At 42.8% G+C, this 22,933-nt stretch overlaps 4 protein-coding genes and 1 long non-coding RNA gene across 9 annotated transcripts in view; 1 reads left to right on the plus strand and 4 right to left on the minus strand.

Annotated features, from left to right (window-relative positions):
* The first annotated feature begins 335 nt into the window (after positions 1-335).
* LOC115748380 lies at positions 336-22,038 on the plus strand. Its single transcript, XR_004016214.1, has 3 exons — positions 336-348; positions 2,118-2,122; positions 21,903-22,038. It is a non-coding gene; the product is annotated as an uncharacterized LOC115748380 (long non-coding RNA).
* Positions 433-8,073, minus strand: LOC115748372 (mitochondrial proton/calcium exchanger protein). The gene is made up of 15 exons (XM_030684840.2): positions 7,838-8,073; positions 6,884-7,668; positions 6,495-6,807; positions 5,166-5,312; positions 4,995-5,083; positions 4,792-4,884; positions 4,456-4,582; positions 3,895-3,959; positions 3,645-3,819; positions 3,027-3,221; positions 2,880-2,927; positions 1,728-1,874; positions 1,543-1,625; positions 1,308-1,423; positions 433-907 (listed from the first exon to the last, which is right to left on the minus strand). The coding sequence occupies exons 2-15, from the start codon at positions 7,459-7,461 to the stop codon at positions 825-827; spliced, it is 2,259 nt and encodes a 752-aa protein (XP_030540700.1). The 5' UTR covers positions 7,462-7,668; positions 7,838-8,073; the 3' UTR covers positions 433-824.
* LOC115748378 (2-alkenal reductase (NADP(+)-dependent)) lies at positions 10,286-12,942 on the minus strand. Of its 3 annotated transcripts, XM_030684849.2 has the most exons (6): positions 12,492-12,942; positions 11,996-12,185; positions 11,412-11,609; positions 11,245-11,330; positions 11,067-11,149; positions 10,286-10,885 (listed from the first exon to the last, which is right to left on the minus strand). In XM_030684849.2, the coding sequence occupies exons 1-6, from the start codon at positions 12,720-12,722 to the stop codon at positions 10,507-10,509; spliced, it is 1,167 nt and encodes a 388-aa protein (XP_030540709.1). In that variant the 5' UTR covers positions 12,723-12,942; the 3' UTR covers positions 10,286-10,506. The 3 variants fall into 3 exon arrangements, with proteins under 3 accessions (XP_030540709.1, XP_030540708.1, XP_030540710.1); XM_030684848.2 differs by having other exon boundaries at positions 11,245-11,609; positions 12,492-12,941; XM_030684850.2 differs by lacking the exon at positions 11,412-11,609 and having other exon boundaries at positions 11,245-11,411; positions 12,492-12,938.
* On the minus strand, positions 14,646-17,013 carry LOC115748379. 2 transcript variants are annotated; one of them, XM_030684852.2, is made up of 4 exons: positions 16,799-17,013; positions 16,627-16,708; positions 16,398-16,506; positions 14,650-15,684 (listed from the first exon to the last, which is right to left on the minus strand). In XM_030684852.2, exons 1-4 carry the CDS (start codon positions 16,968-16,970, stop codon positions 14,968-14,970), a joined length of 1,080 nt encoding a protein of 359 aa, XP_030540712.1. In that variant the 5' UTR covers positions 16,971-17,013; the 3' UTR covers positions 14,650-14,967. The 2 variants fall into 2 exon arrangements, with proteins under 2 accessions (XP_048137173.1, XP_030540712.1); XM_048281216.1 differs by having other exon boundaries at positions 14,646-15,684; positions 16,627-17,013.
* Positions 20,423-22,933, minus strand: part of LOC115748376 (benzyl alcohol O-benzoyltransferase) — a 34,047-nt gene continuing 31,536 nt past the window's right edge. The window contains exons 1-2 of one of the 2 annotated variants that reach the window (XM_030684847.2): positions 21,947-22,469; positions 20,423-21,467 (exon numbers count right to left, since the gene is read on the minus strand). In XM_030684847.2, coding sequence (XP_030540707.1) covers positions 20,535-21,467; positions 21,947-22,384 — 1,371 coding nt within the window. In that variant the 5' untranslated portion in view covers positions 22,385-22,469 and the 3' untranslated portion in view covers positions 20,423-20,534. Of the gene's footprint in view, positions 21,468-21,946; positions 22,470-22,933 lie in introns of those variants that run through there. The other variant, XM_048281215.1, reaches the window with a different exon arrangement.

Consider the following 22,933-nt stretch of genomic DNA (forward strand, 5'->3'; position numbering starts at 1 on the left):
CATTTTGATTCTTTAAACTCATTCATGGAACAAAATAAATAAAAAATTAATCAGAAGCACATTTTCGAATTAGAATCGTTGCCATGTAAGCCCTAAACGATCTACGCAAAAATACTTTTTACTGATTGAAAACATCGAGTTTGAATTAGGAAGAATGACTTCCTATTTTGACAGAAAGGAAATCACTTTTCCTAAATCACAAAATAAATAAAAACTAATCATTTTCTTTTATCACGAGATTTTCGGGATTTTTGGTAAAACAAACGCAGCCTAGTATTGTAATTAAACTGGGTGACCTGCTATAGGTGGTCACTATAGGCACGAATTTTTTTGGTAGGAGAGGACGCAGTACGATAGAAAGGCGCTGAAAATTTGTTCAACCGTTGCACAGGTCCCTCTACCTTTCTTGAATATTTGGCGCAAAAACAATTGTAATCAAAACTGCTACAAGCAGAATAATTGAATTCACAAGTAGTTAAAACATCCCTTCTATGAATTGAGGGTTCTTTTTGAGAATTTGAGCTTAGCCTGTATGAATCAAAGGAGTAAGATTCAGTCCAAAAATTGACCTCAGGACGATATTATGTTTAGGTATGAACAATGTAAGGAACCTCTTCAGAAAACCCCGGTTGATGTTGTGAACCCTGAAAGGCAGATGTTCTTCTCTGATCTCTAATTCCATTGCCAAGACGAAATGTAGTCTCAGTATTATTCAACTATCACGGGCACCGCTTAAGGTTCTGAACTTCGCCACACCATAGACAGGATCGCGAACTTGAGTGGACAGGTCAACCAATGCCGGTAACCAAATTGGAGTATGTCTTCTAAGCCCTTTTCTCGTCGCCTGGATTGTCATCTTCCGCTTCGCTTCCCATCCGAACAAGGTCTTCAACAAGAATTTTCCCTTCTGTGCAAGCAAAACCAAAAAACAAAATAATACGTCCACAACTCTTCCATGTGTAATACCGACTGACTGACCATTAAATACCAGTAGAAGATGTTGAATATATGGAGAGCCCAATCATTCATCAAATCTTCGCAACGTGTTCTAAAACAATCTCCTATCGACCCAAAAGATGAGGGACTTCCAAACGATGTCGTCTCTCCCTTTTGTGCCAATCTTAGAGGAATAGTTAGCTATGGTGATGCATAGATGAAAACATACTTCTAATTGATAGTTGCCTAGAACCGCAATAGCAAAAGATGTGGAGAAGCTTTGAACAGCTTCCAACACCTCAGATATTCCCTGGCCACCATTTAATATGCAGTCTGTTTGGAAGACAAAACTGCAATCTTTTATTACTAACCTCTGTCTTTGGAAAGGTTGCTAATAAGTTCTTGGATGCCGTCTTTACCGAGGGTGTCCTTGAGGTACATAGCTGCAGATGCAACCTCCTCCGGAGTAACTTTACCATCATAATCCCTGGCAGATGAAGGGTACAATTGGGGACTTGAGAAAGCAAGGAGAAACAAGAAACCCACTATAGAAATCTAAAGCTTCCTACTAAAAGGGGTGTTACTAAATGCAAGTGATTAACAGACTTGTCAAGCAGTCTCCAGCGGTTTCCAATTTTTGCATCGACGTCATCAATTTCTTTTTCAAGCTTCTGGAGCATTTCATCAACCTAAGATGAAGAGTCACACATGAAGAGGAACACTGTTAAGTTGCTGCAGGGTGCATTAAAAAAACAAAAGCTAATATTAGAATCCTTCAAAACTGCCATTACCCTGTCAATTAGGACAGAGGAAGCCTTGTTTCCGATGGTCATCCCAGCAGCACGGTCACTATCCTCTCTGGCAGCTATATATGCCTGTTTTGCTGCTTCTTCACCTTCCGAACCCTCTTTCTCCACCATAGTGTTATATAAATCTATCTGGGGGATGATAACAAAGAGTTAGGAACTATCCTGTGAAAAGGAATCTAAACAAGATTGTTAAAGCGTATAAAAGAGGACAAATATAACTTCTCCAGGTTTTGCTTTATCTTTTTTCGTCTTAATGCAATGCTAGATAATTAGATTTGATCTCACCAAGAAAGGTTACTCCATTTTTTGTCAGATAAAAATTCAATAAATTCTATTGATACCAAATAGAAGGAGAATTACATCCCTGACAAGCCCAAGTCAACAAAGAAAGTTTACCCCATTTTGTGACAAAGACCAAGAGAAATTAGTCCCACCATTCATTATGAAGAAAGTAATTATATCACGCTGAGAAAAAACTGTCAACAGGGAACACAGATACCCTATCCTTTATGTATAACATACTGTTATACTTCTGACAGCCAGAGAAAATGCAGCATCTGCATTCAGCTCAAAGAAGGGGAGGGAAAGAGTCGTATATAGACACTTAATCTGAGAAGGGGCTCTTGCAAAGACATAAAACACCTTTTGATGGATCAGTGTAAACAGCAGATGCATTGCGAAAGAAAGTTCAAAATCCATGGAACAGGGGCCTCAAACCTTTAACACAAGTGTATCACACATCACACTCGACTATGCAGTTGTAAGAGAAAATTAGATCATGTACCCGGTACATTATGGAAGACGAATCACCAACTAATATTCTTGTATAGACAAAAGGAAATAAGAGCTATTTAGATGAAATTCTTGGCGCCATATGCAAGACCAAGGACATAAAGACTAAAGATAACAAATTGGATATGTGCATAATTATATTGGTTAGTTCTGTCTTTGATATATGTCCAAATAAAAGTACATATCTGGCATGCCAGATCAAATGCCAAGAAATTGCGAAGAGATGCTCTTCAGAAGTTCTATCTAAAGCAGTCTTCAGAAATCTAGGGAAGCAAAATGAAAATCTACACATGCTGAAGTATTAGATGTAGACTTTCATATCAACGACTGAAATTGGAATACCTCCTTCTTAACAAGCCTCAGAAATTCTTCACGCTCTCTACTCACTGACTGAAATCACAGAAGATATAAACAAGAATCAGATGAAACACCAAAAATCAACAAAAACTGCGTCATCTGTGTGGAAACAAGTAAAGTACAGATGCATACAGATGCTGAAGCTAGTACTGCCAATGCTTGGCTAAGCTCACAAAGCTGTTCATGTTTTTCCAATGTTTTTGCTTTTGCCTGTTCTACCGCTTCTCTGGATGTAGAAGTGGCCATTTTGTCCAAATCGACATCCTTTTGGCTACTAACTGATTCTTTCATCCTAGCCTGCTCCTCTTCTTCCTCTTCTTCCTCCTCCTGGACATCAATCATGACATTATAAGTGAAGAGCTAAATTAAATATTTGATATAATTTTCTCGTTCTTGTGGCAGAAGAAATTTTCTAGCTCCCCCACACCCCCCAAAAAAAAAAAAAAAAAAGAGAGAGAAAAAGAAAAGAAAAACATGTATCCAGTTTTGCTACATAAATCAACAGCAACAGAGAGGTCAGAAATTACTTAAACTAAGAGCAAAGTGTGAGTCGAAAAATAAATAGACACTGCATCAAGGACATTAAGGGAGAGACCTACTTCCAAGCAGAAACATTAACCATATGGACTCTCAAAGCCAGACATAACGGCAGAATTGGACATTGCACAAGTAACTGCCACCAGCTAGCTTAGGTGGTAAACAGCCTTGACAACCTTGTACTAAATGAAAACCTCAAGAAGGCTAGTCGACCTTGATCAGTTCTTCCTGCATTTCTAGGAACTCCAATTTCCTCCTCTTTTCTGAAAGAGAATCTTCAGATGGCAAAGTTGTCACTCCAACAGTGTCCACAACCTCGTCCGGAAGAGATGACAATGTTGCTTGGACAGCTTCCTCTGGCCTCACTTTTCCAGACACAGAGAAGGCTCTGTCAAAATGAGAACGTCGCAATGAAGAAGATGACATGACACACAATGCGACATCCAAATGCATGAAGGTTTACCTTGAAAGAATTAAAAGAGAAGATGGTACAGAATGGTTGAGAGATAAATCCAGCCAATCACGCAGCTGAAAAGAGAAGCCACAGTTTAAACATCTAGACAAAACATTAAGATCATATACCCAGGTGGATAACCAAGCATGATGATGTATCTAGGCTCGGTAACTCTTATGCAAAAACTCGATGACGAAAGAATTTCCATGCAAAACTATTACTCAAATGAATAATCAACCTAGCTCAAAACTATTACTCAAATGAATAATCAACCCAGCTCAAAACTATTACTCAGATGAACAATCTACCTAGCTCGAGGCATTGAGTGTTTGAAGTGACTTAAACTTTTAAGATTTCAGTTTGCTTCAAATTTTAGAGTTCAGGACTTTTTATTAAAAAAAAAAAATGAACCATCTCTCATTTAAGTTTTCTTCCACAAAAATTTGAAACAACTTGGTATATCAGGCAACCTACAGCAAGCACATATTCAAAGTGGTCCCAGAAACCTCATACACTGTTCATACAAAACCCCACTTATTACAAGAAAGTGAATTAACACAGAATTGGCACCTGTTGCCGCATTTCATCCACAGAAAGTAATCCCAGCAAACCTCGATCTCTGCAAGCTTGACGAAGCTCCTCCTCTGAAAGAGACTCCACACCTTCTGCTTGAATCATCTTATCATCATTCTTTATCCTACCAATTTCAACAGATAAAAGCTACATTACGTCCTCAATCAACCAATAGTCCAGTTCCCTCCTATATGACTCACAGCAGAAGTTCTCACAGCCACATGAAGGATTCTATGTACCAGCTAAAAATTGAGTAAAGGGAAGTTATTAATCAATGACTGTCACAATTATCTACAGATGAGTTAAATTCCTGTGAAGAACATATTTTCTCACTGTTGCAGTCGCTTCCGGAGCATAAAACGAAGATATGCATCTGTTCCAAATGGGCTAATTCCCATATACTTGCACATGTTCACTAGTCGAGGCCTGTAATCACAACAAAATGGAATGACAGCTATGTGAAATTTCAATTAGCTTGCAAGCAAAGCCAATCTTAGACAAAGGCCAAGAATGCCAACATTCAAAGAAACACCCACCTGCTGATGTTATCTAAGGTAAGTTCGTCATTAAATAACTTGGCAAAGCCCAAAATTTCATCATTGGAAACACGAGCACCTGTTCTTACCTGTTTAAGAGAGAATCTAAATATACCTGCAAAATGGGAGTGAAGTGACCTAATCAAAACTGTAAAGCAAGTAACTCTTCACCTTGTTCAGAAATTTATCCAGATCTTCTGCGGTCTTCTTAATTTCTCCAGTTCGCGAACTTTGAATTTCCTTTGCCATTTCTTTGACAGTGTCTTGAAGAAACTTGGCATATTCTATCCTAGCAATGAGCCGTCTTTTCAGTGCCTCCTACAAACAAAATTTTTTTCTGAGGCTGAAAGTTCACATGACTGGAATAGTGCAGTTGCAAGAATAGTGGAAGATGCACATCTGCAGTTCCCATCTTATGGCTAAATTTAGATGCAGGTTCATCCTGACAATGGCTTATGAATCACCAAGAAGCAGCAATACAAGCAGGTTTAGTTTTGTCCAAGGGACAAGACTAATATTGCTATACTTCCAATCATCCAGCAGCATTTGGAAACCCTTGAATGTGTTTCGGCTCATCATGCCAATATTTCATCAAACAAAATATTTGCATAATACGGGTGAAGAAGTTTAATTGGTCATTTTGCTGCCCAAGTAAAGCATTAGGAAACAAGTGGCAGCAATTTATCAGGCATTGTAGAAGAGGACCGAGCTTACAAGATTTGAGGAAAAACTCTGGAACGAAAAGGTAAAAATAAAATGACATACTATATGCACATATAATACACATATATAAGCCTAATTGCACTCTCCATCAAAGTTAACAACCTAAATACCATTATCATGCGATTGAAGCACAGTTGGTTCAGGCCAAAAATTTATTAAAAAAAATAAAGCACTTTTCTAGCAACCTAAATACCTCTTTTTAAGGGGTGACTCTCAAGTTCTACATGGAGCTGAAAAGAGGCTGTGGAATGATACATATGTTAAGCCCAACCCAAAAGTCATGCATAAGAGTAATTCTTTTGGCTTTGAAAGGAGGGTTTTGGGTGGGGGAAGGGTGGGGGGGTGGGGGCTATTGGTGGCATTCTAGAGCACAGAGGAGCGCTTCATTGAGATGGCACATTGGTTTGTGCATTAATGCAACATAGTAGGCTTGCACTCCCCAAATCTTCCCTCCCCCTCCCCCCCAACCCGCAAACACACACAGATTGTGAAATGGTTTACACAAGTAAATATTCACCCCCCAAAAGGTCACGACTTGGAAGTACCCTTTCCAAAGGCTTGGCCTCGTATTTCAGCCCCAACAGCTACCATTCTCGATCAGGGGTAAGTGCTAAGTAATTATTTGTGCAAAATTGTTCAAAGGATGGTTGATGCTCTTTATCTTACGCACCACGCTTTGCAGAATCTTCTTGTGAACTGTAATTTTAAAAGCCACCTATGCAAGTATAATAGAAATTAAGATGATTACGAGAGGAAGCAAGCATAAAGCAAGCTCACCTCTTCTTTCATTTTGTCCTGGAATGTTGATGGCAACATGTTTGGAAATAGTTTCAAGAACACAGGCAGCAGAAACTCCATGAATGGGACTATAATAAAAACTGCAACAGGAACTAGCCTGAAAATATCAGCTGTAGTGCGCGTAAGTTGTTGTCTTTCCCTCCTAGAAAGACCCTTCCCATTTGCAAGTTTTATGAGCAACCGCGAGCTAATCCTAACATCAGCCCATAACAACTTTGTGCCCAACCAATAATGCTGCAGGGTAGATATAAATTCATCCTTCCAATGGATAAGCTTTTTAGCCCAGTCCTCCCTGAACAAATCATAGATGATAAGAGACACCAATAAGGTCTTGAACTAGTATAGCCATGAGGCAATAATATATAAACCTGCTCATGGAAGCAATGGCCCTCAAAGCAGGACCGATTCCCAAAAGTGTAGCCCACATTCTCTTCAATAAAGGTTCATCACTCTTCTGGGGTTCTAGCATTTGTTTAGCCTTTGCTTTCGCTTTTGCTGTGCTCAATCCTTCAACTGCCTCGTCGCATTCCTCAGGTGAAGCTTCCTTTACCTGTTTAGCAGCCTTTTCCTTGCTTTGACCGTTACCACTACGAGTTTCAGGCTGGCCAGCCGTTGCCATAGAAGCATGCCGCACCAACTCTGCCATCCTTGTTACCCTAAAAGAAGAAACGAGATCTTTCCTATCTAGTACGTGGTCCAATGTCGGGACCCCATGTGGCAAATGTCTGAAAAATCGTTGCATTTCAAAAGTAGACGGCTGATGTTTACTTCTGTTAAGATCAGTATTAGCAAATTCATGGCTTGGTGTACGACCCAAATCCTGAGAGCCATCACATAGGGGAAGTTGGGCATGCTCAGAAAATGAGAATGCCCTGATTAAGCAAGTGGGGTGATTGAGGAGGTTGACGAGATACTTTTGCTTGCGCAAGATTGCTTTGGAAGCCATTCCAACAATGTCAGGCAATGCAGCTACCGAAGAGAAGTTGTGGGCATATCCTGATCATCAAGCCCCTTGAACATTCCAGGTAATTGAACGGGTCATCAAAACCACTTCGCCGGAAAGGTTGGAGAGACTGACCCAGCAGAACTATAAACACGTTTCCGACTTGGGAAACCGCAACTCGATCATCCGCCTATGTTTCCTATTTGCAGTCTGCAAATATAATTAAAAAAAAAGAAACGATTCATCCAATTGGATTCGCCTTGAACCAGACACCATTTGCAAACAACAGGCCGAATCAAATCCCAAGAACAGAATCCCTACTCGTGCGGGAGCAGGAGGATGGAGAGGGGCGACGCAACACATGAGGAGGAGCACTTACCCGAGAACGGAAAGGTCGTCGGCGACGCTAACCGATCGAAGTTCAACGAAGTTCTCAGGTAGGTAGGGAGGGAGAGAGAGAGAGAGAGAGAGATGGAAGATGGACAGCGGGGGTAGACGAGTCAGCAGATACAGGGCACTGTGCGCGGAAGATCCCCCTGCTTTCTAGTTTCCACTCTTGGGTTGACGATGAACAGACAGTAATAAATCCAAGTCATTTTGGGCCGAGAAGATGCGAATATGTTCATGGAATAAGTGCATCAAATGTCTAAGACTTGTAACATGCATGTGTACAAGGTCTTAAAATTATCAAATCTTGCAATTAGGTCGTAAAACTCGAAAAATTCATGCAATTAAGTCCATCCTTTTAGCTCCATCTGCATTGATGGGCGAAATATAATGACATCGATGTTTTTATTGAAGGACCGGGTGGTCTCGGTTTCCGGTTCAGAAATTGTGAACCGATCCTTCTAGTCCGATTCTAGGTTCTTGAGTGGGACCGAACCGTTTCGAATACCGATGATCACTCCTAGTTGAGTCATCCGAGGTGAACTAAAAAACCTGTTTCTATCTCTTACGCTTGGGATGTCTTCACGCGAGCCCTAATTACAAGGAACCGACGACAAGGAATTTTCTCTCAACATAGCTTTCAAGTTGGATCACCCTTTAAATACATAAGTGGAAGCATCGCTTGTGTTGGAATATACTTTAGGTAATGGTTCACTCAATCGCACAATCAACACTTTTATGGTTTTGGTTGGGTATAAAATAAAGGGATATGTTTACTAGAAGTCCTGAAATTTATCACGAAAGTGCAATCAAGTCATAAAACTTGTCAAATCGGTGCAATCAAATTCTTCCGTTAATTCTATTCCACTAAGCCAATAGAAAATATTGACATGATTTTTTTAAAAATATTTTATCTTTCCTAAGTGATGATGATGTGGCTAAAACAAAGTCGTTTTGGGTACGGATCTGATTTTTTATATAAATTTACCTCTCCCCCTTGACCATTCCCTCCACCATCGCTAGGCGACGGTGGCGAGTGCCTCGCCGCCTAGTGCTAAGCTTTTTATTTATTTATTAAATTTAGCTTATTTCTTAATTGAGATTAACTAAAAATTATATCGAAAATCAAATCTAGACCAAAAGGACGTCGTTTTAGCCACACAGGATAGAGAAAATATTAAAAGAAGTCGTGTCAGCATTTTTCGTTAGCCAAATTGGAACGAAATTAACGGAAGGACTAGATTGCACAAATTTGACAAGTTTTATGACTTGATTGCACTTTTTACAAGTTGTAAGACTTAATTATACTTTCTTGACAAATTTTAGGACTTTCGGTGAACATACATCCCTAAAATAAACAGAATATTTTACGGAGTTCCCGGAAGTAGCGCTCTCAAAGATGGCCTTAGGTTTCAAAGGGCAGCTCTGATTTGAAAGATCTATCATATCATCATCTCCAATAGGAGATTTATTGACTTGCATGTGTAGTATCATGGAGACGAGATAGGGGCAACTCGAATCAAACTGGATCATTTCATTCGAAAGAAGGGTAAGGATCTAACTTTTGAGAATAAGAGATTGCCCATCGCTTACTTTAGCCAAGCACAGACCCTCACGTGTACAATGCCTAAAATCAGTGCATCTAAGTTTAAGAGGCTATAGCTTGAGAAGAGCTGGAGGTGAATGTCACAGTGAATCAGTGGAGAATAACAGGACTGAGATGAGAGTCTTGGAGAGACTCCATGGTGGCTAAGACAAACGAATTTTCATATATTTTATGACTATTTGAAGGGAGCTTAGCACTGCAAGCATTACTGGAAGAAAATTTGGCAGTGATCAATTTCCTACTCTCTCTGTCGATAGGGCTTACGTATGCTTTGATGCATGCCGGAGGCGGAAATGTTTTCTCGGCACGGACTAGATGGTTGTTGCTTGAGGGGCTTGATCAAGGGCTGATTGTCGTGTGCTGTAGGGAGGGATGCCGACATCCAAGTGGTATCTAGTGGCATGGGCGATGGTAAGAATCATGAATAAGGAGGATACATATGGAGCTGGTTTATCAGCTTGTTGAATTCTGTCTTGAATGTGGATAATGGTAATGGCGAAGCGAAGCATTCATGAGTGACCAACAAAAGGTGTGAAGCGACATTATGTGCAATGCTTGTCAGCTTTAACGCTTTCTTTCTTTCGTATATCTCGGGGTCTCGGGTATGTGTGATTTCATACATTTGTGGCCAAACTTTCTATACTACTCATCCTCCTGATTTCATACCTTTTACTACCAAACGTGGGATCTCTTCTTTTTCCAATAGGTGATTTTCGCATGCGCCCGGGGTCTTCATGATATTCGACCCGGGGTCAGGCAATAGAGCCTGGAGTTTTCCAAAAACCCGGTTGCGGCTAGGAAGGCAACCGTACTTGCCACGAACTCGAGACATGTACCAGCACCCAAGAAAGACTATCCTTATTGCACCAGTATTTCAAGCTGCTCAATGTTACAGTATCAACGTCAGAGAGATGGAACTGAAATGCTGCGATCTCTTGCCCGGCTCACCAGTACTTTTATGCCGAACTGGGAAAGGAAAAGATTCTCAACATGGTGCTTGGATGGGATAGGCCCTCACACTTCTTCCCTGGTTTCTGCCAAATTCATTAGCCATCCTATGGATTGGCAACATGAATGACCTGCTTGCCAACATTTCTACCGGAAAACAGGCCGACGAATGCAGCCGGAGCATGCTCCAATCCCTGAGCCACGTCTTCCACATAAGTGATCTTTCCCTGCTTGTAGTATTTCAGAACTTGATTGAAGAAGAGAGGAAAGAGGTGCAAATAGTCGCTTTGCAGGAACCCCTGCATCCTGATGCGCTTCGATATCAGATTGAACAAGTTGTGGATCCCTTGTGGATCAGTTTGACTATGCTGCGATACCATGCCGCAGACCGCAATGCGCCCACCGACACACATGTTGAGAAGCGCAGCATCCAGCATGTCTCCCCCAACATTATCAAAGTAGATGTCGATGCCTTGAGGAAAGTACCTGTTAGCCCACCACTTGTTGTTCAGCCACTCAATCGAAAAGACAACAAGGAGGAACGTACATAAGTATCTATGATCTTTCCCAGAAAGTATATAAGGAGAGATGATCAAGATGATTTATTTGTCTCGCGGTTAGCCAGTCAACAAGAAACAAAAGCAATGCAAATACTAGTAGCACTGACCTCTTCAAAGCCGCATCCAGGTCTGGCTCTTCTTTATAGACAAAAGCATCATCAAATCCAAGTTGACTCTTCAGCAGGTCAACCTAAACAGTTTGAAGTCGAACTTTCAGATGTTTCTATCTGCAATCTGCAGTTAAAAAAGAATGACACTGTAATTTCCAAAGGCTAACAGACTTGCCTTTTGCCTTGAGCCAGCACTTCCAACTACATAGCAGCCATGCAATTTAGCAAGTTGGCCAACGAGCTGTCCAACTGCTCCGGAAGCTGCAGAGACGAGGACGGTATCTCCTTGTTTAAGGGAGCATATCTCATGAAGTCCCACATATGCAGTAAATCCTGGCATACCTGCGCAAAATATATTTTTAGGAACCATGAAGAGGCTTGTGCTACCATGAAGATGCTTGTGCTGACTATACACCAGGGAATTTGTTATGCCATGAAAATTTGCCGCATCATTGAGTTGAATACGGTTTGTTTCACAAAACTTACCATGAAATTTCACGAAACTAGTTGTGCAGTGGGATTGTATAGGTCCACCAAATACTGTAATAAACAGCAGCTACTGGAATCTATGCTGCAAAACAATATGCACCTGTAGGCTGTATGACGATCATAATTGCACATTTGATGGCAATTTAGAAACCTCTGAACAAGCCATTCGGCTTTCTAAACTTTAAATATCGGCCTTTAGCAGCAAATTCTACTGAAGATGGTATCAATATCCAAGCGGTGCTGAAGCGACCATATGATTAACTGATGAAAGGGGCTATGAGTCGACCCAGAATTCTGATTGACCAGAAAGATTATGGATTCTCATGCGATCGATTTAGACAGAAGCCGATAATGAAAGTTTATCCTGAGAAATGTATCAGACAAACATGTCTGAGAGATGCTTCATGAAGTAAGCAGGCATGGTAGGAGAAACATACCAAGAAGTCCCAGGTGATACGACAGAGGGACATCATGCTGCTCGATTTTTCGCAACTGGTTTGGCAACTGATCGGTCTTCCTCACCAAGCTGTATTCTTCCCAGCCAGTTAGCCCGGAAACTAAATCGCCAGGCTTGAAGTCCGGATCGTCGGAGTCAATAACCTTTGAAACACCGGACCCTTCGATGGGCTGCACCAAGTAAACTGTTCGGTTGGTCACAAGCCCCGAAGTTGAATTTACAAAGCATAGGCAGATGATCACAAAACAAGCATTTGGTATTTTGTCATTTCATAGCAAGGATGGTCCGGGCACCGATATGTTGAGGAGAAGCTGATCCAATTCGGAGCCATCGATGTTTATACCGGTGCATGGACAGCTATCTCTCGAACACAGGTGTAAGTTTCCCACCAACCGAAATGACGTGGTCGCGGGATTCATGGACGTTAGTATCGAACACGAGAAGAGAAGCCAGGATACAGACCGGAGAAGTTATACCTGACCAGGAACGAAAGGGGGGATATAAGAAGCGCGGGAATCGCGCATACGTCCCCTCATGTAGGGGTCGCAAGAGAGGCAGAGATTCTTGACCAGGAAAGCACCCGATCCTGGAGGCGCCTTGAGGCCGCCGCCGATGCTTCCCACCTTCAACTCCATGTCCGTCTCCCTTGGAGCTCTGTCTATGAACCCCTTGAATATCACTTGCCTGTTCTCCATCTGTTGCTCCATCTACGTCGGCCAGACTCGGTCCAAGACCCACTCTCTATTCAGCTTGCTTTGGATTGCGCACTATAGTCCCGAAGGCCTGCATTGGCAAAGTTTGGTTGAACCCGAAATTTCAGGCTAGAGAGTGAGAGCGAGAGAGAGGGAGTGTGTGTTCAATACTGATCCATTTCCTGAACTTTCGAGGTCAGTCCCACCTAATTCTAGCATGTCTTGTACGAACTAGAATGAATGGTAGAAAAACACTCTCGAGAGGGTAGGTGGAGAGGAAGCTGCTAGCTCGATAGTATGATAATACCGCTCGTTATTTCTGACAGCACGATCTCTTAATCAATGAACGCTTTAATGCAAAACATACGATAATAATGTATGGATCTACAGTTGAGACTAGCAGGAAGTAATTCTCAGATAAGAATTGTGGTGTTTAGATTAATTAGAAGTAGGTTGAATTACTGGCCAATGAATGGCCAGCATGCAATGTTCAGAGATATTTTGGTGACGAACGTCGGTCAAAGTAAGGCCTACACAAAAGGCAAATAGCGTTTTGACTGATCGCGAGGAAGAAGCAGACGATGCACAAAAAGCTCCTTCACTAGCAATAAACTATCCAATAAAGTTTCCCATCTTTGCTCCCTTCAGTACTTTGCTGTGCCATTGCCATTTTGCTCTCCGCTTTGAAGTGCCGAGTCTTGTCCTTCCTCAACGAGTAACCCCCAAACACACATCAAACACTTAGCTGAGAGAGAGAGAGAGAGAGAGAGAGAGAGGACGTGTAGCGTTAATATGACCATGTGAGAAGCTGTCAGTGTCAGTGGTAGCTGCAAAAGCAGAATGTCCCATGAGTTAGGTTTGCAATAATGCCCATCACAGCAAGATGGTGCTGAAGGCATTAAATCCCAACTAATGTGAAGATGGGGTGTTAGACCACCAAATGCCCGCTTAAGGCACACATGACAACACTTCTGACGCAGAAATCCGCTTGATAACGCAACTTATGGAGCAGAAATCTGATTAGCTATACAACTTCATTTTTCTACTTTTGGAGTTTTTTTTTTTTGTTGCTCCAAAAGTAGTTTTGGAGTCACTTGAAGAAGTAAAAAATAAATTTACTTCTTTTCGGAAGTTAAAATGAGAAGTAGAAGTACAATAATCAACTTCTAGACAAAATTTGATTTTTAGAGCAAAAAAGTATCCTTGTGAACACGTTTGGTAACACTTTTGGAAAAGTCTTTGGAAAAATGCAAAATATATAACAGAGCTATTCCAAAACGTAAATACTATTGGGTAGAGTGTATGTTAAAAAACACGTTGGGATTGCAATTTTTGATTAAATGCCGTTTGGAAAAAAAACTACACTTTGTAAAGGACTTTTTTTTTCCTTTTTGTTTTCAAGAAAAAATACCTCAACCCTTTGCCAGTGGAACTCAGGCCACCGATGAGCCAAACCGGCCGTCAGCTGCTTGCCTATGACCGAGTCCTTAGCCAGCAACGTCACATAAGGCGAGTCACTTTGAGGGCATTTTCGTAATAATGAAACTTTAGCAATGGTAAATTTGGAAGGAAAGAAAAATATATTTGCATTTTGAAAATGCTCAAATCCTAAAGCACCTCCATCCCTGCCTTGGTTTAGAGGCCTTCAAAGGCCTTTGAAAATGCGATTGTATCTCTCTAAAGCTCTAAAAGGAAAATTGCCAAACAGTACTTGTATTTGTCCAATGGCCTTTATAGCCCAGTGGGCTTAGGAAAGTGATTTCCAATCGCACCTGTAGTATTCATTTGACAGATATCCTCGAACCTTGTCCGTTCATTGCTGTATTTCATGCATGTCATCACCGTATTTTTCTGCAGCTTTGAAGTACTTTCATACGGTCCTTCCCTGAATAATGCATTTCAAATGCATAGCCCGGGCTTGGAGATGCTTAGCGTTGCATGTTGCTTATATAGAATCATAAGGACTACCGAAACGAAGTGGATGGTATACGAGTGTTCATCCTCTTATGTTTCAGAACCGAAACAAAAATAGGGGGTACTAGGAGTGTCCACATTTTCATATTAATCACTCTTCGTTCTCGTAATCAAAACGACAAATCGTACCGAGGTAATATCATTGGTAAATCGAGTCTGCGACATTGATGGCAGGATACAGTCCAAAACCTGCTTTGTTTTTCTGTTGGTTTGAGGGGTTGTGTCCCTTCTACTGAACCTCAAGTGTCAAACCTTGTTGGGGGCAGAGCATGAACAGCCACTCGGTTCATGGGAAACCAGCATTTGGTCCTGCAGGCTTGCCTGCTTTTCGAGCATTCAATACTTTTTCCACCATTCTGCTCCCTAGTAATACTTGTGAACCCTGCCTTGTTTGACTGGTGCCCCTCTGATGAGGCTGCAACGATGGTGCCGTGATCCCTGTGACGTTTCCAGATTTGGGTTCCAGTTTCCGACCCCGGGTCACACTTGGCGAGCATGATTGTCTCCTTTGTGCTGCAGAGGGTTCCGGTGGTTGAGGAGTTACGGATGGTTTCAAATTATTGCTTGGCCGGCCACGTGAAGTAGATGCCGGGCGATCTTTTCTAAGATTAGAGGGAGTTTCGTTGGAGAAACCCGGAAACTGGGCGGGTATCGTCGACCTTGTTAGTGGCGACATGCCTCTCTTATTGTTGATACTGCTCGGCCTAATTGAATTAAGGTCTGCTCCCGTGGATTTGGTAACGCAGCTGAAACGACCGAATCTGTGGCTCGCACTGGCACGCTTTGAAGCGTTGGGAGCTGCCTCCGTCTTTTTGGCAAGTACCAGCTCTTGAGCCATCTTCTGATTCAGAATAAATAAGGATGGAGAACGATTAGTGCGATCAGATGAAGAGAGACTGTTCTTTTGGGTTACTGATGCAGATGCCGGAGGCGTCTTCAGCATATTTCGTGGAGACTTCTGGGTTCCGTTGGTTGCTTCTCTCCCGCCCGCGGCTCCTGCAAACTGGTTAGCATGTTTACGAGTCGTCAGGCTCCTATACTCGACATTGTGAACAGTATAATCCTTTGATCACAGCATAGTACAATGGGGTTTATAGTTGCGCAATCAGATAACTAGGCGAGTTTAAGGTTGATTCCAGGAATTGAAACCGAGTGCTACTTCTCATAGGAGTAGCCTATAAGAGCAATCTTTATGCTAGAAAATTTCGTCGATTTTCTTTAGGCTCGTGAAGATGACTCGCAAGAGATTGCCATGCGATTAACTAGTTAGTTTCTGGCAGAGGATCTTACGTGTGAAATTGTTCTCCATCAGGATCAACCCGACAGAAGCTGCATGCCTTCATACAATGTTGGGGCAAATAGTTGTCATTTAGCTGCTTACCCAAAAAGCGACTCGCGCGCCCATTTGTTTGCAGAAGACTAGCTACATGTTTGGAAAAGTTTCCAGAACCTTATTTACAGAGTGAACTGGCAAAACCCGATACGGTTGAATCAAACAAAACCATCCGCGCATTTTGTGCGTCATGATTTTGCAAAATCAGTTTAATGCTAAGTGCATTGCCCCCATAATTCATGTCAGAATGTCCACGAGGCGACAATTTGAACATGGTTAACAGATTATCCTACTTCTGGTTCTAGCAGGCATGCACAGAAGAAAGAAGTAATATGTTCAAAATAGAAAGCTGAGATGGCCGTTGTCATCGATAGTACCATTACCCGCGAAAGAGGCTGCAGAATCGGTATTTCCCGCTGCATCGGGTAGTCCCCAGCGTTAGCTTCCATCTCCAGGGATGGGAATAGAGGAGTTGCTGGAGGGGTCTTCAACCTTTAAACAGAGTTCAGCAGCTTCTCGTGAACCATAATACGTACGAGCAATTGTAGAGGGCACATATAGGAATGTGTTAAAACACAAGGACGGTCGAGGGAAGAAGGGCGACTAACGTACCAGTCGTAATCATTCTTGTCATTCTCGGTGAGGAATTCGTTTCTACCCGACCCGGCTTTGTAGGTAGGTAGAGGATAGTTACCTGTATCGAGATCGAGCCGGAGAAGTGTATAATTCACAGTGTACACAGAGAAACAAGACCAACTGTCCACGGAGCGGGACGGTGGCGTACCTGGAATCCCGTTGGGCTCGAACTCATCGGAAACAGGCAGGAGGAGGTTCATGGCGCGGTCCTTCTCGCGGCGATGCAATTCCCGGAAGAGGAGAAGGTCCTCGTCTTTGTTATCCTTGCGGCCATTCTTGGGAGGCGGTCCGGCGCCTCGGTTGGATCTTCTGGTGTCCATGTGGCGTGGTGTGTGTGTGATTCCTCAGCTGTGCTTGGTTATATGCTTTGGGAGGCCGGCAGTTATGTAACAGTACTCAGATAGAGAGAGAGAGAGAGAGACAGACAGAGGGGCCAAAGGGCAAAAACAAACGGCATTGGGAAGCAGGAGGCTCGGTCAACCACCGGTCTGTACAAGAAAGTGGGGCGACACGCCTTGATGACATTTGGACACGTTGACTTGGAATCATGGATGAGACAGTTCCGGTCCGGCCAGCCCCACCTCAGCCTTGTGCACACAACTTCATCATTTTCTTAGGTGATAGTTTTTAGGGTGCCGTTGGAGGGAGGAGGAAGGAGGAGAAAAAGAGAAAAGAAAATAGAAATAAAAGACACCTTTTAAAATTCTTTTAATAAAAAAAATTCACTAAATTTGTATTGGATAAAAGTTGTCGCGACCTAAAAATCAGGTTTCTAGGCTAATGGATTATCGGGTCAATTATTTAATTAACCTAACTCGGACTCTCCCAAATCCATATCAAATCGCAACTTAACATGCAAAGGTATTTGAATTGGAGTCGCCACTAATCATTTTTGGTAAGTCGATTAGAAACCTAAATAAATTAGCGGGAGAACTAAATTACTTCTACGGACCGGAGATTCTAAGTCCGGCGACTTGATTACGCTAGATTACTTTAACGCCCTTTCGATATCATTTTATTTCATGAAAATTTTTTGTCAAGCAACATTAATTGATTTTAACCTAAGTCACTAACACAGGTTATCATGTGACTGCACAATCAATTAATTGAACATCCGTAAGTCAAAGTAATTGCAGGAAGCATACGCCAAGACAAATTGTTTTCACTTTTGAATTTTCGCTTTTTAGTGGGATAAAGACTAACTTATATATAATGCATGAATTTAATCTAAGATGCAAATGAATTAAATTAAATGCAAGGAAATCCTAAGCATGGATATGAAATTAATTTAATTGACTAACCTAGATGACATGCAATTAAATGAAACTAATGTACAAATGATGTTACGGTCTAATTAAAATGACTACATGACTTACGAATTAATTGAAGACCTAAACATGCAAATTCTATATGATCTAAACCTAGCATGCAAATGACATGGCAAGTTTGTTTTATTTTTTTGTATTTTCGGATTAATGAATGACCCTAAATAAAAATATGCCTAAAGATAATTATCTTACATATTTTAGGGTATAAGTTTGCCTAATCCCCAATAAATTAAAGATAAATTATTTTAGACATGAAAATCTACTCAAATATGTTGATTCTACCCTAGAATGCAAATCTAAATTAACTTATTCTAAAATTAAACTAAACGTGCAAATATCTACATGATTTTAATTTAAGGATGCGAATTTATCTAAAATGCAATGCAACATTTTTTAGAATTTTAAATTTCACGCAAGAGAATATTTATTCTAAAGATATTATGCCAATCAAATCAATCAAGAAAATGATTTTTGAGAAACATTTTGCGAATATTTGAGTCAATCTTTAATTCGTAATCCTACGATTAACAATTGAACTCAAATCCTTGCTCGTGTGACAAGTTGCGGATTAGGAAAAGATTCCTAATCGATCACATTTTGAAATATTTTCTTGGATATCCTGAGTATCTTGAATATATTTAGTAGATTTTTATCGAATTAACCGACTATCACCAAGACCCCAAGAATATCCCAATCAAATCATAATTTTCAAATTGTGCAAGAATCCTTCAAGTTTCAAAATTGTGGCAATCTTTTGTTTTTGGCGAGAGATATATCAAGATACTCAAACATATTCAACTCTACATACACAGTATTTCCAAAATGGCGAATAACACCTCACCCGATTCTTCTTGAAACATTGCCACAATACTTTAGCCCTCTCTTTTTTAGACAACTTTCTGGACAAAATTAAAATAAAATAATAATAATAATAATAATAATAATAATAATAATGAAAAAAAAACGTGAAGTAGTCTCCAAAATGTCTTAATCATCCGAACAAACACCACATGGTATGCAATATGACCTCAAGCATGGCAAGTCAGCAAACGATTATTATCTGATATGCAAAATAACGTACAATCGACAAGCAAATATTCAAATGACGAAAAGGTATAAGATTTACCTAATCTCACGAAGTTGCTTTTTTTTATTTGAGACCGAACTCGGACGATCTTGTAGACGAAATCCTTGGACTGATCGGCCAGATGATCACTTGCATTCGGTTTGTAGTTGCATCGGACTTTCGGCGGAAAGGGGAAGCTCACGAATTGAGTCTGGACTGCTGGTTCTTCAGAAACAAAAGTGTTTTTGTCACCGAGAATTCACCGAACAGCAAGTTTTTTTAACAAAAGGACCGCAGCAAAACAGCAAGGACGTGTGTTTTTCTATGAATTTTCTGAATGAATGTAGACCTCCCTCTGTCAAGCTCGTGTATTTTTACTCGCGCACGTTCCAAGAGCTCATTTTTTTCTTTTTTTGCCTAACAGAGCTCCCTTTCTTTTTGGACTTTTTCTTTTCTCTCCTTTCTTTTTGACTTCTCTCAGACTTCTCACTTCGAGGAGAAACTTCTCACACTTCACCTCGTTGAACGAAGTGGTCCTCTCCTCCCTCATCAAGCTCTCACTTTTTCTTGGTGGACCTCACTGGACAACTCCCTCTCTTTTCTGCACTATAACACTGTCAAAAGCCCCCCTTTCCCTTCTGTAAAGGATTCTTTTATAGGCAAGAGAGCCTAACAAACCATACTGAACCAAATCACCTTTTCCGATTTTTCTGCCTTGATCGATGTTATCTCATTCAACTGTTTATATCCTCTGAAGATTCTGGACAACCACCTCTAACAATCATTTCAAATTCATCCACCGCCGGTCCGAATCGAAACGTGATGCATAAAATAAACCATTTTATATGAAGAATGATTTAAATATTTTTCTAAGGACCAAGGGTAGTCCTTAATTTTTATGCAAAAATTCATGACTAAAAAGAATAGCAAAAATTTAAGTGTCAACAAAAGTGTTTTAGCAATATCGTTTTTTTCAATCAAATTATAAGAAACAAGTATTGTATTATTTGATTAAATATAGCAATGCTTAAGAAATATGGGTCGTCAAATTTGTACCGCATAAAAATGGATTAAAATGGATTAAATTGGTCAATATGAATTGGATCATATTCGACTCGATCTACCCGTTTGACACCGCTGAGCCATGGCTTGCACCATTTCTTTTTCGAGACTTACATGGGATCAATTAGATCGAACGAACTTTAGTCCTTATAAATACAACACATTGGACCAAACAGTCCTGCACTGAGTGTGCTACATTGGCTTATTGATCAGGGAGTGGCTATCACTGCATCACTTATCACCACTTTGAGTTCTCTTACACCCCCCCTCTTTTGGTAACTAAACCAATTTACGACCGCAGGCCCACGTTAAGCTGAAGGAAAGCCTTGGTCTCTCATTTTACGGCAGTAGAGTAGCAGCATGAAAAGGTGAAAACTTAGAGGTCATTCCACAAAACGAAGTTGGAATTTTGCTTGGGCGGATGCAGTTCACAGGGAGGAAATGACGAAGGTCGACTTGGTGGTGGTGGTAGGTGGCGGATCGTTCAACAAGGCGTCCAGCTCCCGCACGAACCTTCGCATGGCTGGGGCGGGCAAGCACACCGGGACGACGATGCCGTCCTCACCCTGCCGGTTCCGGAAGGGGATGTAGAAGCTGGCCACCCCGGGGATGGCCCCAACTCCCCCCTTGGCAGGGCCACCGTACACCGGCTTCCCCCACCCGAAGTCCACGTTCCCGAACCCGGCCTTGGTCGTGTCCGACACCAAGAAGGACCGCACCACGGTGAAGTGGGGCCTCCCCCTTATCACCATCAGATCCGCCAGGGACCTCATGTACTCCTCCGTCACGTCCGCCTTGGCCTTCTTCACCAGCTCCAGCGCGTACCCCAGCGGGTTCTGGCACAGCTTGTCGGCGGTCGTCACCGCCACGGGGAACGCGAACGCGTTCCCGTAGTAGCCGACCGGCAGGGGAGGGTCGAACTTGGTCCGGGCGTTCACTAGGCACAGCACCCGCACCTCCTCCTCGGGGTCGGGCTGGAGCGCAACGGTGCGGCATCGCCAGAGGCACGCGGTGAGGACCTCGAAGGTGGAGCTCGCCCGCTGGTGGGGAGGCAACCGGCCGCGGAGGGCGGACATCTGGGCAGCCCCGAAGAAGAAGGAGCGGTGGTCCATGTCGTCGAGCGGGATGAGGGTTCCCTTAGTGTCCTCCACCTGATCGTACTCCCGGTGGGTGCACGTGATCCGGGGCGGGTCTCGGGCGTCTAGAAGCTCCCTCTGCCACACGGGGAGGACTGAGGGGGCGTCGGCTCCTCTCGCCATCTCCCCCACGGCGTTCATGAACTGGACCAGCCCCGCCGCATCGCTCATGGTGTGGTTGAGACGCAGCGCGAAGATGAAGCCCCCGCACTTGAGACGAGTCACCTGGACACACACACACAACATTCCACCATTAGCACCCACCATCAAAACCAGTTGGGGTCGGAGTACTTGAGTTCCCATTGAATTTCCAAACCTTTCGTGGCATCGTGATGCACGAAATGTTCTGTGCATGATTAGATTTTTACCCCACATTCCTCGGCTTGTGGATAAAACGGGCCTGGGGCCCACCACTCAGAACATGGAATTTTCCTTACATAAAAATTGGTTCTTATGATTATAAAAAACGGTTTATGTTTGGACAGTGGTTCAAACTTTTAAATTTATGACAATCGTTATGGTCCTAACGAAGGGTAGAAGGTTCAATAAAATGAGTTAGGGGACCATGTAGCGTTTTAAGGAGACTGACAAACTTGGTACTTCCATGGCTGGACCCATCATGTTCTTTGGATCTCTGCGCCAAGCAAAAGAACAGGAGAGAAATCTGAGACGACCCACATGCGGGGTCTCTCTCCGTACGTTACCTGAATGAGCAAGAGAGGGGAGTCGAGGACGGCGGAGGAGCCGGGGACGTCGAAGAGCAGCTCCTCCAGGCAGGGGAAGGGAGGCTGGAGGGCGTCCCCGAACTGGTCGAGGGTCACGTCCGCCTCCGCCTCCACGAACATCGCCCCTTCCCCGTTGCAGTCCACCACCAGCTTCCGCCCCGGGAGCTCCCTCAGGCGGCCCGCGAAGGGGTAGTAGAGCACCAGCGCCCTCGAGAGCCCCTCCCGGACCGCCCGCGCCGGGTCCCGCCCCGTGCCGTCCCCACGGTAGAACTGGATCGCGGGGATCTGGAACCGGAGGCCCTCCTGGTCGTCCACGTCCGACAGCCTCTTGAACTCGCGGGGCGTTGGCGTTGCCGGGCGGACCAGCTCGGCCTCGCGCCTCCGCACCTCGAACACCAGTGGATCCTGAGGTGCCATCGCCGTCGCTCCTGATGGTGGCTCTTACCAGCGCTACTAGTGCAGATATAATGGCCCAATAGAAATCTGCGTGCAACGCTTTTGAGGTTCACTCGCCCGCGGCCCCTGCTTTTATATACTCGGGGGAGAGCGAGTGCGAGCCGGTGGAGAGGCGGGGCCCTAGGGACAATTTCGCTGGCGGGTTCATGGTCGACTTGACTCGAGCGGATTGTATAATTGCACGGAAAGTTGCCTCTAACTTTCTTGGTTGCTGCCACCTCCATTTCCCGGTGCTTGGACTGATTTGACCAATTTGACCTTATTTCCTAGCTCGACGGCTAGCGATTGTCCGTTCGAATCTAACGGATCAGTCGCAAACTGCTCTGAATCAGGACCATTTATACAGATCAAAGACCCGAGCTTAATCGATTTACGAAACCTATAGGATGTTTTGCGGTTCTTCGATTAGCTCGGAGTCTTCATGTCTGTGCTTCCGAATTAAAAAAAAAAAAGATATATGTTAATGGTTACAGATTAAGAGCATCAACTACATGTATCTAAGTTAATGTC

This window comes from Rhodamnia argentea, chromosome 6 (assembly GCF_020921035.1).
Source record: "Rhodamnia argentea isolate NSW1041297 chromosome 6, ASM2092103v1, whole genome shotgun sequence".
Lineage (NCBI taxonomy): Eukaryota > Viridiplantae > Streptophyta > Magnoliopsida > Myrtales > Myrtaceae > Rhodamnia > Rhodamnia argentea.

Excerpts from the sequence above, each read along its gene's own strand:
- LOC115748372 (XM_030684840.2), bottom strand. The coding sequence starts at position 7,461 with ATGGCTTCCAAAGCAATCTTGCGCAAGCAAAAGTATCTCGTCAACCTC. Across the intron at positions 5,313-6,494 it reads AGGACAAAATGAAAGAAGAG|GAGGCACTGAAAAGACGGCT; the intron begins GTGAGCTTGCTT and ends TTTTGTTTGTAG. Across the intron at positions 4,885-4,994 it reads ACCTTAGATAACATCAGCAG|GCCTCGACTAGTGAACATGT; the intron begins GTGGGTGTTTCT and ends TTGTGATTACAG.
- LOC115748378 (XM_030684848.2), bottom strand. The coding sequence starts at position 12,722 with ATGGAGCAACAGATGGAGAACAGGCAAGTGATATTCAAGGGGTTCATA. Across the intron at positions 11,610-11,995 it reads GTATCACCTGGGACTTCTTG|TATTTGGTGGACCTATACAA; the intron begins GTATGTTTCTCC and ends TGTTTATTACAG. Across the intron at positions 10,886-11,066 it reads CTGGATGCGGCTTTGAAGAG|GTACTTTCCTCAAGGCATCG; the intron begins GTCAGTGCTACT and ends GTGGGCTAACAG.
- LOC115748379 (XM_048281216.1), bottom strand. The coding sequence starts at position 16,970 with ATGGACACCAGAAGATCCAACCGAGGCGCCGGACCGCCTCCCAAGAAT. Across the intron at positions 16,507-16,626 it reads GACAAGAATGATTACGACTG|GTTGAAGACCCCTCCAGCAA; the intron begins GTACGTTAGTCG and ends CTCTGTTTAAAG. Across the intron at positions 15,685-16,397 it reads TTCTGCAGCCTCTTTCGCGG|TTTGCAGGAGCCGCGGGCGG; the intron begins GTAATGGTACTA and ends CATGCTAACCAG.